General features: G+C 36.2%; 2 protein-coding genes across 2 annotated transcripts; one reads left to right on the forward strand and one right to left on the reverse strand.

The window, feature by feature from the left end:
* Positions 1-1,092: 1,092 nt before the first annotated feature.
* On the reverse strand, positions 1,093-5,362 carry LOC139137696 (ADP-ribosylation factor 3-like). The gene is made up of 5 exons (XM_070705925.1): positions 4,998-5,362; positions 4,182-4,259; positions 3,787-3,860; positions 3,012-3,249; positions 1,093-2,278 (listed from the first exon to the last, which is right to left on the reverse strand). Exons 1-5 carry the CDS (start codon positions 5,149-5,151, stop codon positions 2,070-2,072), a joined length of 753 nt encoding a protein of 250 aa, XP_070562026.1. The 5' UTR covers positions 5,152-5,362; the 3' UTR covers positions 1,093-2,069.
* Positions 5,363-8,409: 3,047 nt separating this feature from the next.
* LOC139137697 (zinc finger MYND domain-containing protein 12-like) lies at positions 8,410-14,605 on the forward strand. Its single transcript, XM_070705926.1, has 7 exons — positions 8,410-9,064; positions 10,269-10,413; positions 10,950-11,121; positions 11,904-12,073; positions 12,529-12,772; positions 13,180-13,325; positions 13,800-14,605. The coding sequence occupies exons 1-7, from the start codon at positions 8,958-8,960 to the stop codon at positions 13,947-13,949; spliced, it is 1,134 nt and encodes a 377-aa protein (XP_070562027.1). The 5' UTR covers positions 8,410-8,957; the 3' UTR covers positions 13,950-14,605.
* Positions 14,606-18,074: the final 3,469 nt, after the last annotated feature.

Genomic DNA, 18,074 nt, shown 5'->3' on the forward strand with positions numbered 1-18,074 from the left:
TTCTCTCCTAATAGCTAAACTTTATGATTTTGATCTAGAATATCCAATTCTAATGATTCCAAACTTAAAGCTAAACTTTCTAAATTTAGATTCAGAAAATTCTTGTTTAGCAACTACCTACATTTCTAGTTAAACTTTTAAAACACGATAAGAAATGCAAATCTGCACTTTAATGCAATCTGATACCTCAATTGTACATCAGAGAGCAAGCAGTAGGACAACTTAGCTCAAGTATAATGTGTCTGGCCCCAAGTTTCATATTTTATATTCGATGTTTCAATCTTTCTCTTTATAAATAGACAGCAATTTATAATGACCGCTTTTCAAACAGGTAAAGGATTTAGAGCAAGGTAAGTTTGAGTCATTTATTTGCCTAACATTGGGGCGAATATGGACTTATGAACAGGACTCAAAATATTGTAACTCGCCTTACAGTGGGCTGAATAAGGACTCAAAATATTGTAACTCGCCCTACAGTGGGCTGAATAAGGACTCAAAATATTGTAACTCACCCTACAGTGGGCTGAATAAGGACTCAAAATATTGTAACTTGCCCTACAGTGGGCTGAATAAGGACTCAAAATATTGTAACTTGCCCTACAGTGGGCTGAATAAGGACTCAAAATAGGTAAAACATGTTTGTGATGATGCTAATCACAAATTTAAATGCTGCAGCTGTGTTTACATGATGCATCCATACATCTCTTTTTGTCCACAAAATTGCACCCTGGAATTCGAATTCTGCTGTTGGAAAAATGTTGACAGGTATCGCCAGTTTATTGCCATGATGGTATGTTAGGATTGATTTAATCCTTGTCTCAAGCAGAATTTACTGTGTGAGGCATAGTTATTCATGTGGCTGTTTTAACAAAGTGTAGAAACATTAGAATGGACAATATATGGATATACATGTTCCAAAAGTACGATTTCAAGGAATAAGTTTCAGTTTATCCTTGCCATTCAATATCTTATCACTGTCAATGATTATTGGTCAAGTAAAAAGATCATTGACATGTTGCTGTAACTAATCTCAGCAATCTTTTGACTTCATCAAAGTACATGTATTAATTGTATAATTTCTAAGACATGAAATGCTTGTACAAAATGTGATTTTTATTTTACAAATAAAAACAACATAAATACAATGAATATGTAAATAGGGTGCTCTTGATATATGTCTGTTGTACTCCTTCATGTAAAAATCAATGAAAATTGGGGCCACCCATTGAGACTCCATTTGCTGTGAAAGCCTTATGAATCAGTGTGTTCACAATTTGCAAGCATTTGGTCACCTTTAATTTCTTACATGTAAATACTATATTTATCTGAGAATACCTTTGTTACTTGTTGATGTCTTCAGACATAAAATGTTGTACTTTGTAAATATCATGAAGAGTGGATGCCAACAGCCTTAAGTTAATGACATTACCAAGATATACAATATTTCTAGTCATGGTAAAGTTCATCAAAAATTGATGCACTTAAATACAGTTGTGATTTTTATCAATGAACAACTAACCAAAAAGGGAGGCATGATAAAAATTATTCCTAAACTACTCACAAGGTAATTAATTGTGTAACCTGTTCTCCCCTGATGTTTTCTTTACAATTTTACTTATAAAAGTTGTATTCATCTTGGGCACATTTTGTCAGACTCAAAATCTCAATTCTTTTCTGTTCTGCTGCTTGTTTCAACTCACTTTAAACCCAGCTGAATATTAAAATGAGGCTTCTCCTGTATTTTTAAATGACCATCAAAAATTAAGCTTATTCACAGAGTTCATACTAGAAGTAATGACAAAGCTCAATTTCAGGTACCGTTATTTGTTTCCGAATCCAGAGCAAACTTTGTCCAGTGACCACCTGATTTCATCCCCTTCAAGAAAGGGATTGATTCACAAATGTTTGACTTAGAATTTCCAACTATCAGACGGCCTGTTCCACATTTCTATGTACATCATTTCTGAATGAAATCAGACGCAGTAGCTGCCTGGTATGTTCAACGAAATGAACCAAAAGTTGGTAGTAGCTGATGACAATTGGGCTACTCATAGTTGATATACAGTAGTCTAGGCACCAAATACTTTGGTCTTCACAACTACATAAAATCTCAATAATATTCCATAACCACTTCGAATTTCTTTCTTGCTTTCTGTGAGAGTTTTGTCTACAGACGCTTGTAATGTCTGTTTGGCTTTCTTGCCACCAAGCTGAGTTGCTAGCCAGTCTAATCCTTCATACAAACCACTACCATCAGTACAAGCAGAGCCTTGAATATCTGTGTGGTCAATTCATAATGAAGAAAGAAAATTACAAACAGTATATGCCATGACACATAACAACTGAATAATCTTAATGTATTCTTACTATGGCAAATGCAGTCAATATGAAGCAAATTACATACTGCTATTTTATTGCGATAATTCAAGCAGAAATCTGTCTCCACTGGTAATACCAATATAATGCACACAATAATTGCATAGCAGTGAGTAATTTGTTTCCTTTGCAAATGTTTCCATGGAATATTTAAAGCTCTGATGCACTTAACTTTTGATGCATATTCCGGTATTTTTGTTATGTCTGTCACACAGAGAGAATATAGTCTCTTGTTATACTGCCCAAATCATGTTAAGATATCTGATGTTCAATTTATCAATATAGCTTGTACACATATTATAACCGGTGTTGATGTAGACATCCAAATTTTCCTTCAGACCACAATTTACTCATCAACAATAAAAGAGTACGCTGCACACAAGTCATCGTACTGCTACTTTGGATTTGAACATACTTTAGGGTTAAGGTTCAGAAAATTTAATTATTTTATGAAACAAAAATATTATGAAAATCTATCACAATTCAAAGGTACATGTATTGTCCCTGTACCATGGTAGTGAAAGGTTAAACCTGTTCATCAAAATTCTCTGTAAGTAGGTCCACACTCCGCATTGATAACAGTTTCAGACAAAACTATAAGGTGAATGGGCAAAGAAAGATATCCATCTACTCACACCACTGTCTTTCTCTTATACTGTGCAAGTCCAACTTCTCTGTGATTTCCTGAACACTCATTGCATTGGGCAGATCCTGTTTATTTGCAAAGACAAGCAAGACTGTCTCTCTATACCCATCTTCTTTGAGAAAGCTATAAAGCTCATCCTTGGCTTCCTGTAATCTTTCTTTGTCATTGCTATCAACAACAAAGACCAGAGCATCAGTTTTAGGGTGGTAGTGCGTGTACATTGGTCTCTGTGACAAAGAAATTCAAGACAATAGGTTAAACCCAGAATTTGAATGGATGAATGGACCAAGGTACAAACAAACCAACGTGAGCAAATATATAGAAAAATGTATATTTCCATAACGCTTGTACACAAGGGTTTGTTTGTACTGCCATCATGTGATCTTTGAGTGTACTGAGTTGGTAGGACACATTGCATCCTTTTTATTCAGGAGTAGAATCTTTCAATTTGATTCAATAAGCTGACTGTAAATTTCATCTGCTTTCTCCCAGTAAGTTGGAAGTACACTCAACATCATATGAACTTGCAGATAAAAATATCTTTTAAAATTTATTAATTTGATATACGACAGCTGTTTAGAACTGAAGTTTCTCACATTTTTGGATGTCAAGAGCTCAAGTGGAACTTTGCGAAAATTCAACTTGGTTGAAAAAAGATAAATAAGTCCACACTCTCTACTGAGTTTCAAACAGCTGTCATATATCAAAACAATATAATGTTGTTTCCTTGTAAGAAAAAAAGGACAAACAATATCAGAACTCACAATTTTGCATCTTCCTCCACTATCCCATGTTACAAAGTTGACACCTTTGTGTTCTACAGTTTCAACATTAAATCCTGAAAGAAAAAACATGCATTCAAACATCAGAACTTGAACCAGAGGATCTACAACACAATTGATGCACATTTGTTGATCTTTGAAAATTGTACAAATACCTTATTTCAATTTTTTTCTAAAGTGACTCTTGGAAGTTGCAAATCATTCTATTTTTGTGGAAAAAACCCAGATCAAATCTGTACTGGTTATGTTATTTTAGGGGTCATCAAATAACCTAAATATGTATATCTTATGGCATAGAAGGTCCAAAAAGTGTATTAAAACAAGAGAACACAGAAACATTTATTCTGTCTGGGAAACAACAAACTTTTATGACTTACCCATGGATGGTAATGTTCTGACCATTTCACCAAGACGCAATCTGTACAAAATGGTTGTTTTGCCAGCAGCATGCAAACCTATCAGATGTAATACAAAGGAAAGGTTGTAAAATACAAAGTATATCTTCAACTTGCATTGTAAGATGTTATTAATGCAGAGTCGTATCTACCTAACAAAACCCTTGGCATAAAACAGTGCCTTTAATCATGTCTGACGAATTGTAATATTTTCATATTTTCATAATTCGGATGTGCACTAATTTTTTTTCCTTTTATGAACTTTGATGACTATATACTAGTACTACTACTATCAACATCCATTTCCCATACATTTCACATGGGTCCAGAAGCTGTAATTTATTTTACTACTGATTGGCTAATCAACGGTCAAAACAAAGGTCATGGCAAGACGTCACTGGTGAAGTACAGTTGAACCAATCAGCAGTGTCAAAAATGACGTCATATGGTAGAATTGTTCTGCAGGCCGCATTTCACAGCGCTTGGTCTCAAAACACGGCCGATTTCTTCAAGATTCATCGGCGTGATTTTTGAGGAGATGGTTAAATTTGTGATCCAACTAGGTATATGGGAGTGTAGTTTTGAATGTTTTGTGTGAGCGCACGGCCAGTTGACAAATCGGGTGGTGTGTTTTTTGAGTGATTGTGTTGCACACCTTGTGAGTATTTAGGTTGCAGTGGCGGGCATATCGACTACGGGATCAATTGATCGATCCGAAAATCGATCTACTTAGCAGACGACCCAGCTAAGGAGCGCCTGTGGGTAGACCGTAGAGACTAGTTGCTCTACGCAACTTACCCAACATCAGGATTCGCACCTCCTTCTCTCCGAAAAGCCGTCTGATCGCGTTGCCCATGTTGCTCTGAATCACAGGCTCTAGAGTCAATGCAGGCGAACCGCTAGCCGCCACTGATACAATAAAAATCAAAAGGTGTGTAACAGCGGCAGCCATGCACGGAGCCCGAGTAAATTTCAACAGACGGTTTCGCCCTCTTTTATCTCAAATACAACTTGCTTATTGGGGTCGATCGATGCTCCAGTTCATCAACTTCATGAAAAATCACACCAATATCCAAAATCTCTCTGTTAAGTCCATGAAAAAGCTGTGTTTTCGGAGCAGTGTCAGCTAGGAAACGCTGTTATCATACATGACCCACATTGACCTATCACGAAATGTTCTGATTGGTTTTACTTTTAAGGGATACGTCATCCGTTTCAGGGGGTGCTACACTCGAGAGATTAGTTACACGTAATTACGTTCGATCAGTATCCGTAACGTCTTTGTCATGCAGTGTGCGAAACTCATGCAAAATCTCTACTGGCCCAGCGGGCCAGTAACTTTAAAAAATCACTGGCCCTGAAGGAAATCAACTGGTCCGATCATCAGGTCAAATCCAAATATAGTGGAGATATATACCTGCGCTCAGTCTAGGGGCAAGAATATGATGGGATTGAAAAATAAATAAAGACACCACTTCAAAATCCTAACATCAAACTGTTTTTTTATGCCTTTTAATTCTTTTATTCTTTTTTAATTCTTCAAATGAAGATGACTATCAAAACCGAAAGTTGGGGCAACTGATCTCAGTGTTGAAAAACATGAAATCAGTAAAAGGTTAAGCACTACACATAAACGTTTTCATTTCCTAAAATAGCCTTTCACAACAAATATTTCTAACATTGAGAAAAAGAGCACAAGCGTGGGCTTGAAACACGTCCCAACACAGAAATGCTAAGCATCCAGAACTCCGATCAGGGATGGGTAAGTTTTGGCAGCACAAACGCCGGATCACACACAAATGGAGTCAATACAACACTTGACTCATGATTCTGACTTCTCCCTTTTGAGGGACTCGTCATTAAAGTCAATGAAGGGAATACAAAAAATTAGGTCAACTGATAAAGAGAAATACTACTGAAATGTCCAAACCCACGTTAAAAGACAAATCACAAATTTAAAATGTAAGCGTAATCTTTACAGTGACCAACTTGAGGCAAATGGCCATCAAGGTCAATGAAGACGGTACCATGCACAATGTTTAAATATCGGACATTTACTTTTTACTATCGACGTTTGACGTCCGACATGTATCCGTCATCGTAACGATCTATATATCTGGTCTAAAATCGATACTAGACAATACAAGAATGACTTGCCTCTTGTCGCTGCACGACGGGTTTGCCTATATTTTACCCCAGGCTGATACATATCGGCGATTTTAGGACTCTTTATAGCTAGGCAATTCTGGAATGACTGTGAAATCAAAGATGTTTACTCGATATTTATCGGCGATTGGGACCCCAATATCGTCACCAGAATGACTCATCTCGTGTCTCGGGCACGTGTGGTCTATTTAAAATCACCGATGTTTATCGGCGATTTCGGGACAAACGTCCGATATATATGTTGGAGATTTGCATTGCCACCTCACAGATCTTGCCAAGCCCGACTTCATCATTGCGGCATCAACTTCGATACTATACTTGTCAAATCGGGGTAAATAATCGATGTATATCTGGGAGATCAAAACCTTACAGATTTGGCCAGCGGTCTAGCCAGGCCCGACTTCGATAGTCCTACTTTAATTATACGATACTAGACTTGTCTAAAAGATGGGTAAATATCCAATATATATGGAGGTTTCACCATCTTATAAATCTGACCTTAGTTTTAGTCAAGGGTCTATGATCTGACCAAACAATTCTAATTTCGATATTGTGTTGCCCAGTAGCTGCAAATATCCGATATCATATAATGTTGAAGTGTCATCGAAATCCAGTTTACCTCGACACATGCAACTCGATCGATACGCTAATTATTCTTTATGATCACGACGAGATCTCCACCCTAACACATGTAACGTCTTTCGCTTCGATGCAGTACCGTATCTTTGAATAATTTTGTCAGGTATTTAGCTTAGCAAAACATTCTGGTAAACTTCTGTACAATAGGAAAAGCTACTGGCCCGTCTTTAGGAACAGCAGGACATATTTCAAGAGTTACTGGTACGTCCGGCATGGAAACTGCTGGTCTCCGACCATCGGGTTAGCGTGAATTCCGCACGCTGTTGTCATGTGATAACCAGACGTTGCGTGCGTGTGGAGCAGTAGTTTGTAACGTCGAATGACACTTTTACACGTGGTCATAATTACTAATTATTATGAAATAGTATTTTTTTATAGATTTTCTAATGATTTCCGCGAATTTTGACAAGCAACCTCGTAGAGTATCACTGTAAATTGGCAATTATCTTTGAGGCCAAAAAAAAGAAAATAAATTGTGCTGTTCTGTTCAGATAACATGGTTTTCAAAAATAAGGTAGGTACGTCGGCAGGATTTTTTTTTCTTTTTACAAAATATTTTTATTTTTAAATATGCATTGTTCAGGGGTTCAGGGCGCTCAAACACTGGCCATAACATTTCCAGATCACAATGTACCATATAGGTATATAAAGGAAAAACATAAGACACCCTCTTTCAAGCAAAAATCAAATGCCAAGTATCGAACGTGTGATTTTACGGATTTTTCTTTGTTTTCTTTTTAGTTCCTTGTTTACGTAGCTCCAAAAAAAATTAGGGTCGGCAGATAAATAAATAGAGTAGGTCGGGTTATCGGAACAGCACAATATTTTTTGTTTGACCTAAGAAAACTTCGTATTTGCAACAGTACAAGAAGTTCTTGCTATGAGTTCCTGATACGAACGAAATGTAGTATTCCACATTATATCTGACGCCGTCACAAAGATTTCTGTAAACCATGTAAATAATTTTATCTAATAAGAGAATCGGCAAGTTTAATTCGAGGGTACGACGAACTAAAGTAGTCCTCGCGTAGAGAAAATAATGTTTCTTAGAGCTTGCACGAATTTCGCTTGTTTCACATTGTACTACACATGATCAAAACGAAAACAAAATACTATAGCAGTAGCCTGTACAATATATGCTTCCACTCCCACTTGCACTAGGTGCAAACCCCCTGTTAGGTATGGCAACAAGTCAGGAATGTTAAAGAAAATTTCATTCAAAGTAAGATAAGAAGTGAAAACATTAATGAGGAAAACTGTAAATCTTACTTACCAGTATGAATACGCTGCCATAGCGAAGCTTGTGGGGCGGACAAGTGAAAGTTAACCGATATTTTGAAATTACGTTCGTAAAACCGTCATCCAATCACAAGCTTCCCCTTGTGGGTCATGACCATTGACCCCAGTCAATGTGGGTCATGTATGATAACAGCGTTTCCTAGCTGACACTGCTCCGAAAACACAGCTTTTTCATGGACTTAACAGAGAGATTTTGGATATTGGTGTGATTTTTCATGAAGTTGATGAACTGGAGCATCGATCGACCCCAATAAGCAAGTTGTATTTGAGATAAAAGAGGGCGAAACCGTCTGTTGAAATTTACTCGGGCTCCGTGCATGGCTGCCGCTGTTACACACCTTTTGATTTTTATTGTATCAGTGGCGGCTAGCGGTTCGCCTGCATTGACTCTAGAGCCTGTGCCTTGAACCATTAACCACGGACCGTGCTTGAACCCAAGGCAAAGTGCAGAGCTCTTTATCTCGCGAGAGTAAAGAGAGTCTCGGAAATCCCGTGGTTGACTTGTGTCGCGGTACGCCTGCGCAAAGCGTTGATAGCAACAAGCTACAACACAGAGACGGCTGCTCCGGCAAAAGTTGCCGACGGAGTTTTTCCATTTTCACGATCTCGAAATTTCCACCATATCCCGTTCAGCCTGATAGCAGCGGCACAAATATGACTTTGAACCCTCTTGCGAACCCTAAAGGAGTCAAGCTCCTTTGTGAGCTCTGCCAAAAACCTGCATTTATCCAATGTACGCAGTGTAGAGTGACATATTACTGGTGAGTATGTACATCTGTACCACCGTTCTTGATTTGTACAGTACCGATCAGTATGCTAACTCCGTGGTATATTTCATGAGTGCAAAAGATATAACGACTTAGCAATAGTGTAACGGTTATCGCTTGTGGTTCATAAGGTTTTAGTTTCCATGTTCCGAATCTTATCTTTTATTAACAGTTACTGCAATATATCCGGGGAATATACCCGGGAATATATCAGACCCTCTAATTATAAACGCGAGACATATGTAATTCTTCTGGATTCTTGTCGCTGGATCCTTCAAGCCCTACCACGTAGTACCATAGACATGCGACAGTATACTTACTGTCTTCCCCCCCTCTAATTGTCTATGGTGCAATGTATGAATTCATTGCGCAAATCACTAGGTCAGCAAACAGTATTGAAAGAAGGTATGACAACATAATATTCAAAACTATTCGTTGATGTAAATGAAAAAAATAAGTGTTATTCATACACAAACCATTTTATCAACAAAATTAAACTCCCAATGGAAACGTATCAAAATCAGCGCATATTTCTACCATTAAAACAAGTTGTTATATAATGAAAACATACAGAATACACTAAGAAATACATAGATATTTTTTATATAATTATTATATTTATCTTGTTATGTCAGAAAAAGATTGAACTTATTTCATATAATTTTTATTTCTACGAAATGTTATGCAAATCCTGTATTTACAAGCAATAAATTATTATTACGATTATTATTATTACATAAATGAATGTCAGGCCACGAAGAATTCTGCTCTATTTCAGGTAGTAAGAATTAGAGGGGCAGGTTTTTTATCAACTTTATTTCTGAGCAAATTGACTGGCTGTGCACAACTTTCAAAAGTGATCAAATAATTGAAATCACATAAACAGTAAATATAAATAACCAATAATGTTAGAACCATGAGTTGAGTACTCCTGCTTCAAAGGCCTGTGTCAGGTGTTATATTATTTTGTCTGGAAATTTACAAACTAGATTACCCTTTTGATGGAAAACAAAAGGCTATAACACCTCCATAATCCTTGTGCAGACTAGGACAAACTTGAACAAACTTTGTGAAAGCTGTATCTGGAACCTGCAAATTTAGTAATTGATACAATGGTACTACTATTTCTCTATCACATGCTATGGCATTTGGACCATTGTGTAATTATTTTAAGGTTGGAACTTGTTTCTTTCTTCAGTGGCAAAGAACACCAGAGAGCTGACTGGGAAGGTATACATGAGAAAATATGTCAACTTTTAATACCATTGAGAACAATGTCACTGCCATTCTTACCATCAGAAGAAGAAAGAAAGAAGAGAGAGGATGAGAAATTACGCAGACAGGTAATATATGCAAGTTGCTATGTGATAATATGACTTATTACACAGACAGGTAAATATGCAAGCTTCAGTTTGAAAGTATGACTTACATTAAACAGACAGGTAATATATGCAAGCTGTAGTTTGAAAGTATGACTACATTTAATAGCGCTGATCGCAAATGACGTCACTGTTCTCTCTCATTAATATGCATAAATAAACATTTGTCCGCATTTTCTGCATAAACGACGAAAATAAAACCTGCTAGTGTTAGAAAGGCTATTTAGCGTCACACTTATTCGTATGAATTGATAACTGAGACTACAAGCTGCAACAACAGCCGCGCATACAACGACAAAATTTGTCCGAATTTCAGCATATTTGTCAGAAAGTCGCGCACGTGCAGCTATATTTAGTAACAAACCCGAAATCGCGATCAACGCTATTACAAAGACAGCTGTTATTTCTAAGTAAAAGCGCTACAATACAATGTAGTGAGTTAGTTTAGTTTTGGCACACAGTCAGCAATCTCTAAAAGCTCTAAACCTGCTTTCTTTCAGCTCCACATGATAGAATTGACAAGGACAACTGGACAAAAACTTCTCTTTGAAGGCAAACATGCCCAGGCTGTACCAGCTGCTATGCAGTCACTGAGATTTAGTATAGATGTCCATGGTTTAAATAGCATTGAATTAGTTCCTTCCTATCTCATACTAGGAGAAGCAAGCATTGGTAAGATAATCTGCATATTAAGAGAGTTTTCATGATGGAAGTACCTCCAACCATACTTGAAAGAAGAAATCATATTGCAAAACCGTCAATCTATATTGTCGATCTATACCATAAAATGATGGAAAAATATTAATTTTTTAATGACATTTATTGTATTTGTTTATTATGATATGATATTTTATGATTTATGCTTTGTATGAAATGTTGATGCTTCACATCATAATAGTGATAATGACAGCACACTGGACAAGTAGTTGGATGACAAGGAAATTAACAACGAAATTCTCAAAATTTTGTAACAGTTTTTTGGCCACAAATTAATCGCTTGCATTTTTATTTCAAAATACTGATTAATAAAATTGTTGCCTGAACAAGTAGATATTTCACAATTAAAGCTAGAATGTGCCTTGGGGACAGATACATATATTCAGACTCGTAAATATTGACAATTCTTCTCTGTTGTATGACTTGTTTGGGCTCATTTTAAAGCTGTCTGAGGAAAGAAAATTTCCCTTACTGTTTTGAAAACAGAAAATTTCATTTTTCTCCATTTTGAATTTTTGATATATCAGTAAATCTTGGGTAATTTAGTTTCCTTATTCCAAACTTTTCATGCTGATGAGATTGATTGCTGATTGAAAATTTTATGGAAATAATTAAAAAAAATTTAAAGACTTTCACTTTCAAGGCCTGTACTACTTTAAACCAGCTCCAGTTTCATAGGGAAAAGATAGTTACATGGCAACTCTATGTAATATCTACCTGCTACATTTGTACTCTAGGTCTTGGTAAACTGTCACAGGCTGAGGAGTATTTGGCACAGGCACAGTGGACAGTGCTGAAGACACCAGACTGTGGTAATGCTATCAAGTCCAGACTCTACAGAAATCTTGGATTGCTGTATGCAGCACAGGGGAATTTTGAAGAGTCGTTACGACAACTTGCAGATGATGTAAGAATTGACAATTATTACTGATATTAAATTTTGTCAAAATGATCATGATGTAGATAGAATACAACATCAAAAAGATGTTCATATCTATCAGAGCTCTGGACTTAACAAGACTTAATATAGCTTGAAACATCTACTGCAGTTACCTGTTGTGGTTTAGAAGCAGTGGTCTGAAAACTGAAGGTTTTCATCTGGGATACCTGTTAACAGGTGAACAGTATAGTAATATGCAAATTACATAGCACTCATGCTACTGGAAAGGCATATCCTGAAAGCAGAGAAATAGACACAATGAACATAGAAATAGAGTGAAACTCATTTATTTATCAGATGTCACATATACTGAAACCTAACAGAAATGTGTACAGAAAGAACTTGAATACTATTTTATCGTCTGAATATGCAGATTCAATGAGGAATTTGATTGTAATAACTTTAACTGTATGTTTGTTTAGATATACCATGCATCAGAGGAGTTTGGTACTGATGACATCCACACATCAGGGGGATACTTCCACATGGCAAATGTATTCTTCAGACAAAACAGAATGGATATTGCAGACTCTCTCTACACAAGGGTTACTGATATCTGGCATACACACTTGTTAAAGATTGTCAAGATTCGTACACGCACTCCGAGTACGCCCTCTGGTGTTGGACCAGCAGCAACACAACCAAGGGATGAAGAAGAAGCTTTAGGTAAGATGAACTCTGTTGTGTAAGATGAACTCTGTTGTGTAACCTGTGTAGCATTTCATTGTTGATTCATACTTCAGGTTACATTTCTATAGACATTTTTGTCACATTAATATATTGGATACTATCTTTCCAGTGATTATCACATCAGCTAATGGTGCGACAATTTGTGCGACAATTTATCATAAATCTCAGCTAATGATGCGACAATCTAAATCTCGTTGATTAATTTGTCTGTATACTAAAGATAAAGAAATTAGTGAAGTGTTTTGAAAGCTTTAAACAAAATGAAAATGATGCTTGGTTGGCATCAGAGATAAACCCACCTGTTTGTGGCTTCATCAATTGTATGACAAGTCGAGCTAAAAACATTTCTCAATGTAAGACAACTTCTCCTTGTGTTGTTATAGATGAAGCCCAGGAAGCTGAAGCTAAACAAGTATTGAATTCAATCCATGATATCCGTGAGCAGACACCAGATGAAACAGCCACTGTCATGGCTAAAATCAGCCATGCACTGGCAATGCTATACTATGTGCTCACTGACACTGAAAGAGTAAGTAATGCTATCCAAACATACAGAAATATATCACCTAACCCTAGACAGTCCCTTGTCAGCCTCTACTATTACACATAAGAGCCAAAGGCAAGCTCAATATTGAAAAGGTGTGATTACAATTGACAGTTGCAATTATGAGTCTAGCCATGCCAAGAAATACATTACGTTCAATACAGTGTTTATTAGAGTTATTTGGGAATTCAAAGTTTTCAAAGTGCATTTGATTTTGCAAAATCAAGTGTCAGCTATGTGAAATATTCAAAGCTAAAACCTGTACAGGAAATGAAGAGATAGTGTAAATTGGAAAATTTATTTTACAATAGACATACACCAGTGCATTCCACATTAAGTTCTTTATTGGGCTAATTTTTCCATGTATTCTTCTGACAGCAAAGAAAGTTCGCTCTGCAATAATAGCATTATAAATGCAGTGAAATTGTGATTAATTGTCTTCATTTTGCTACATTTTAGGCGAAGGAATACGCCAAGAAAGCAATGAATGCTGTGGAAGCGTCCAATGAAATGGAGAGTACAATGTCTTTGGATATCATAGAATTTGTGAGGATAGCCAACCAACCACCAATCTCCAAAGAAAGTACATTCTTACAAGCTTCAATGTAGCTAATTATACTTGAATTAGAGGATGTGTGTTCTTTTACTTGGAAGATTTTGCATCAGTGACACAACCTACAGATAGTTTTTTAGAACTTTGATATTTGGCAAAATAAAACCATACACTGATATTTTAATTTAGTGTCAGTATTTCAATTGACATACAAATATGATGAACTTTGAAATAGCAGTCCAGCTAACATCTGCATCATTATACAGACATTTTATATGTCATGTCCAATACATTTGACCACAAATACTGATTTATATATATATCAGCAAAAGCACACAACTTTCCAGGTTAATGGTTACCATGACTTCCAACTATCCATCCTGTATTGCATTTTGACTCACTGAGATCAGTTTGACTTTTATGTACGGTAAATGGCATATTCACCATTCTGCAGCTTTTACACAAATCTTCCTATTCATTATAGTAACATATGCAATGTTATAAAACATTTCAACCTTTTCTATGCCTTCCAAGTTTGTATTTAAGAAATGAAAATTATAGCTTTCTATTAGTCTTCTTCTAGTTTTCAATTTGTACATAATCTTCGCATGTATACTATTCTTTTTGTGTACATAATGAGAACTTACCCATGATATTATGCAATAAATGATGAATTTTCTGTGCTGTTTTTAACATGCATAGGAATACAGTATATTTGGTTCCAAAGTGCAGAGTTTATGGAATGGGTTGGAATGGGGAATGTATGCTTTGACAGTGTCAAATAGAAATATTGAGTGAAGAGATTGATCAGGTGTCAGGCCAAAGCAAACAATACATGTATTCAACATTGTCAGCCAAAGGTGTTTATTTGGGCAGGCAATGTTCCCTCAAAACAACCCTTGGTAGAACAGGCCTAGAATGCATGCGAAGCCATTTCATTGATAATGCTATCACCCAGTTAGAAATGGCCTGTGAGAAGCCAATCACATATCATTTCACAATAAGCAGCCAATCCGGTACTCCAATATCACTGCATATACATCATCAACCCCAAGGGCATGACTTAAACAGAGGGACATATCCTAGTGGTTTTTTTTTGCTGTTGAGACTTTGACTGAACATGATAAAAAGCAGTAAACAGCAACAATGCAAAGACTGGCAGTGTCAAGTTCTTGTACTGATAATCCCTTCATGTTGCTGCATATCGGATGTACAAGCAGAAGGTGAACATTATGAATTTTTTCTCAATCTAACACATTTGACAGTCTCTAGAGTGGATGAATGTTTGAAATCTTCCTGATTGCTTTTTTGCAGGCATCACAATTGGTTGTCCTTCCATAAAATGTGCCATAAACTGTGACAGCATGCTGTCAGTACCTTTGCTCAGTCTTCCATCTTCCACTGTTTGTTGAGCTTTGTAAAGTATAGTCTGCAGAGATACTGGGAGCCATCATATTCTTTTGGCACTTACCAAAAATAACTTTCAATATGACCAGCGGGTGTTCTAGGTTTGCTGTGTGTGTGTTACTTCCATGATTTGGGGAATTGTATCCATGCGCTGGCACATTTCCGATGTTCCACCCTTCCTCTTGAAATACAGGAACAATGATATCTGGGTGTAGCTTTGAATCTAAGATTATGCAAATTGTATTACAGTGGAGACGTGGAAGATGAATACCATTTCCTATTGATCTGTACAATTTATAACTATCTCAGAGCTGAATATTTACCACGTGATACATACATTGGACCAAATTATGATAAATTTCAAAGATTAATGATAACATCAGATTGAGATGTAGTAGACCTCTGTTTATTCATAAAACCAATTAAATTAAGAAATTCCAGAATCAATCCATAATGTTCCCTTTTCTTCCTTACAATTTAGCTCGCTATGTGCATTTCACATGTATAGTTATACTTTTAATGAAATGTAGTTTTCTGCAAGCAGTTTATCTATCTATGGAATGTGCAACCTCAGCGCTCTATCACAAGATCCCGATTGCCATTGTGTAGACTTTGACACCACATACAATTTCTGTTTACTTTTTACTTGTAAAGTTTGGGACAGTGGACTTGCATGATTTGAACCTTTTGCCAAAAAGCTTGACACAGAACTATAGAGTGTTCATGCACAGGTTGGTTGGAGAGACTCTACTGTGCATGTGCTGTGCATTCCGCACAGTGGCATTCATTCAAAAATAGCGTCAATGACACTGTAGCTCCCATCCTGGACTATTTAGTGTTTGTTCTCTGGTCAGATATTTGAACATGTGTGAAAGGGATAAAGTGCATGAAGTGAAAATACTTAAATGTAATGTACTGGAGACAGTGAAATATGTTTAATGTATTTATTCAGAATATAAATGGAAAAAATACAGAATTAGAAATATCGAATACTGTGATACAACCATTAACTAAACAAGTCATTGACAATGACAGTCCCTACTTGTAATAGGAGTATTAGTCTTGATGGGGCAGGAAAATGTGGTCATTAAGAAGTATCACTGGAGTGTATATGTTGAGATCTATGGGCAAATAGGTCTATGTCGTTGTTCCCAATTTGAAACACATGAGGCATGTCTTAAGTTATGGTTCTAAATCGGGAAAAAAGATCAGACCTCTAGCAGTATTGGCCAGCCAAGAAATACATATGCGCATAATAAATGAGGTACAAGATGTGACATCTTACGGTCTAATATCCTATCAAAATTGGAGGGTATAGAACTTGTGGTTACTGAGATATGCATATATATGTATAATCAAGGTCAAAGGTCATTGAGGTTACATGACATTTTGAAAAAAAAATTATATTGCTAATTAATCCCTATATGCCAAAAAATCAGACCTCTAGCTCTATTTGCTTGCCCAGAATTAGATGTGTGCAAAATTAATGAGGTAAAGCATGTGTTGTCATAAGGTCTCCCATCCTACTAAATACAAAGGACATAGCACTTGTAGTTACTTATTTATTGACATAAACATATATTTTACGTAAAAGGTCATCAAGGTCACATGACATTTGGTCAAAAAATTTCTCTCCTATAGTTATCCCTGTATACCAAAAATCAGACATCCAGCTCTATTGGCTTGCTCAGAATGAGATATGTGCATAATTAATGAGCTACAATATGTGGCATCATAAGGTATCCAATCATACCAGATATGAAGGGTGTAGCACTTGTGGTTACTGAGTTATGGACAAATGTGTATATTTGAGGTCAAAGGTCACCGAGGTCACATTACATTTTGTCAAAAATATTTTCTCCTATAGTTATCCCTATATATCAAAAATCAGACCTCTGGCTCTATTGGCTTGCTCAAAATTAGATATGCACATAATTAATGAGGTACAATATGTGGCATCATAAGGTGTCCCATCATACTATACATGAAGGGTGTAGCACTTGTGGTTACTGAGTTATGGACAAATATGTATATTTGAGGTCAAAGGTCACCGAAGTCATGTCACATTTGTCAAAAAATTGTAGTGCTAGGTTATCCCTATATACCAAATATAGTTATCAAAACAAACCACCAATTGTATGAAACATGGGCCTAAATACAGACAGACTGACATTCACAGACTGGCACAGAGTGATGACATTGACCCCAAGTGTGCCTTGGCCCATGGAGAGTGATAAAGATATAACAAAAAGCTGAATGTAATGATAAAATAGTTAAGTATAGGCCTACAGACACTGAGGGTGAATATGTTACAGCAATTTGATTAGTTTCTTTTCGTTTTCTACTTCTGTGATAATTTTTAAGACAATCAAACTGCAAGGCAGTTTTAATATTTAATTGACATAATTTAATTTAATATTTAATATTTATTATTTTATATAATTTAATTGACATACATGTTATCTTTTACAAGCACACAGCAAACTGTTCTTGATTTTTCATTTACAATATTTGACATAGACTGAAATACATAACATGCAACCAATATTTACATTTTGCCCATGCACCAGATACTTGGAGAGATTTCAACATGCAATCATTAACTCAGAAACCCTATAGGGAAAAGTAAACATTGTTTTCTTCCAGAACAGCTGGTATATCCACATCTGGAGCAACTTACAAACTTAACCAATTACACAAGGATGATGACACAAGAGATAAAGTTAAACTGTGGTGAACTTGACTATTCCTTTCAAATCCTTACCTAACTTGAT

This window comes from Ptychodera flava, chromosome 7, assembly GCF_041260155.1.
Source record: "Ptychodera flava strain L36383 chromosome 7, AS_Pfla_20210202, whole genome shotgun sequence".
NCBI classification, from domain to species: domain Eukaryota; kingdom Metazoa; phylum Hemichordata; class Enteropneusta; family Ptychoderidae; genus Ptychodera; species Ptychodera flava.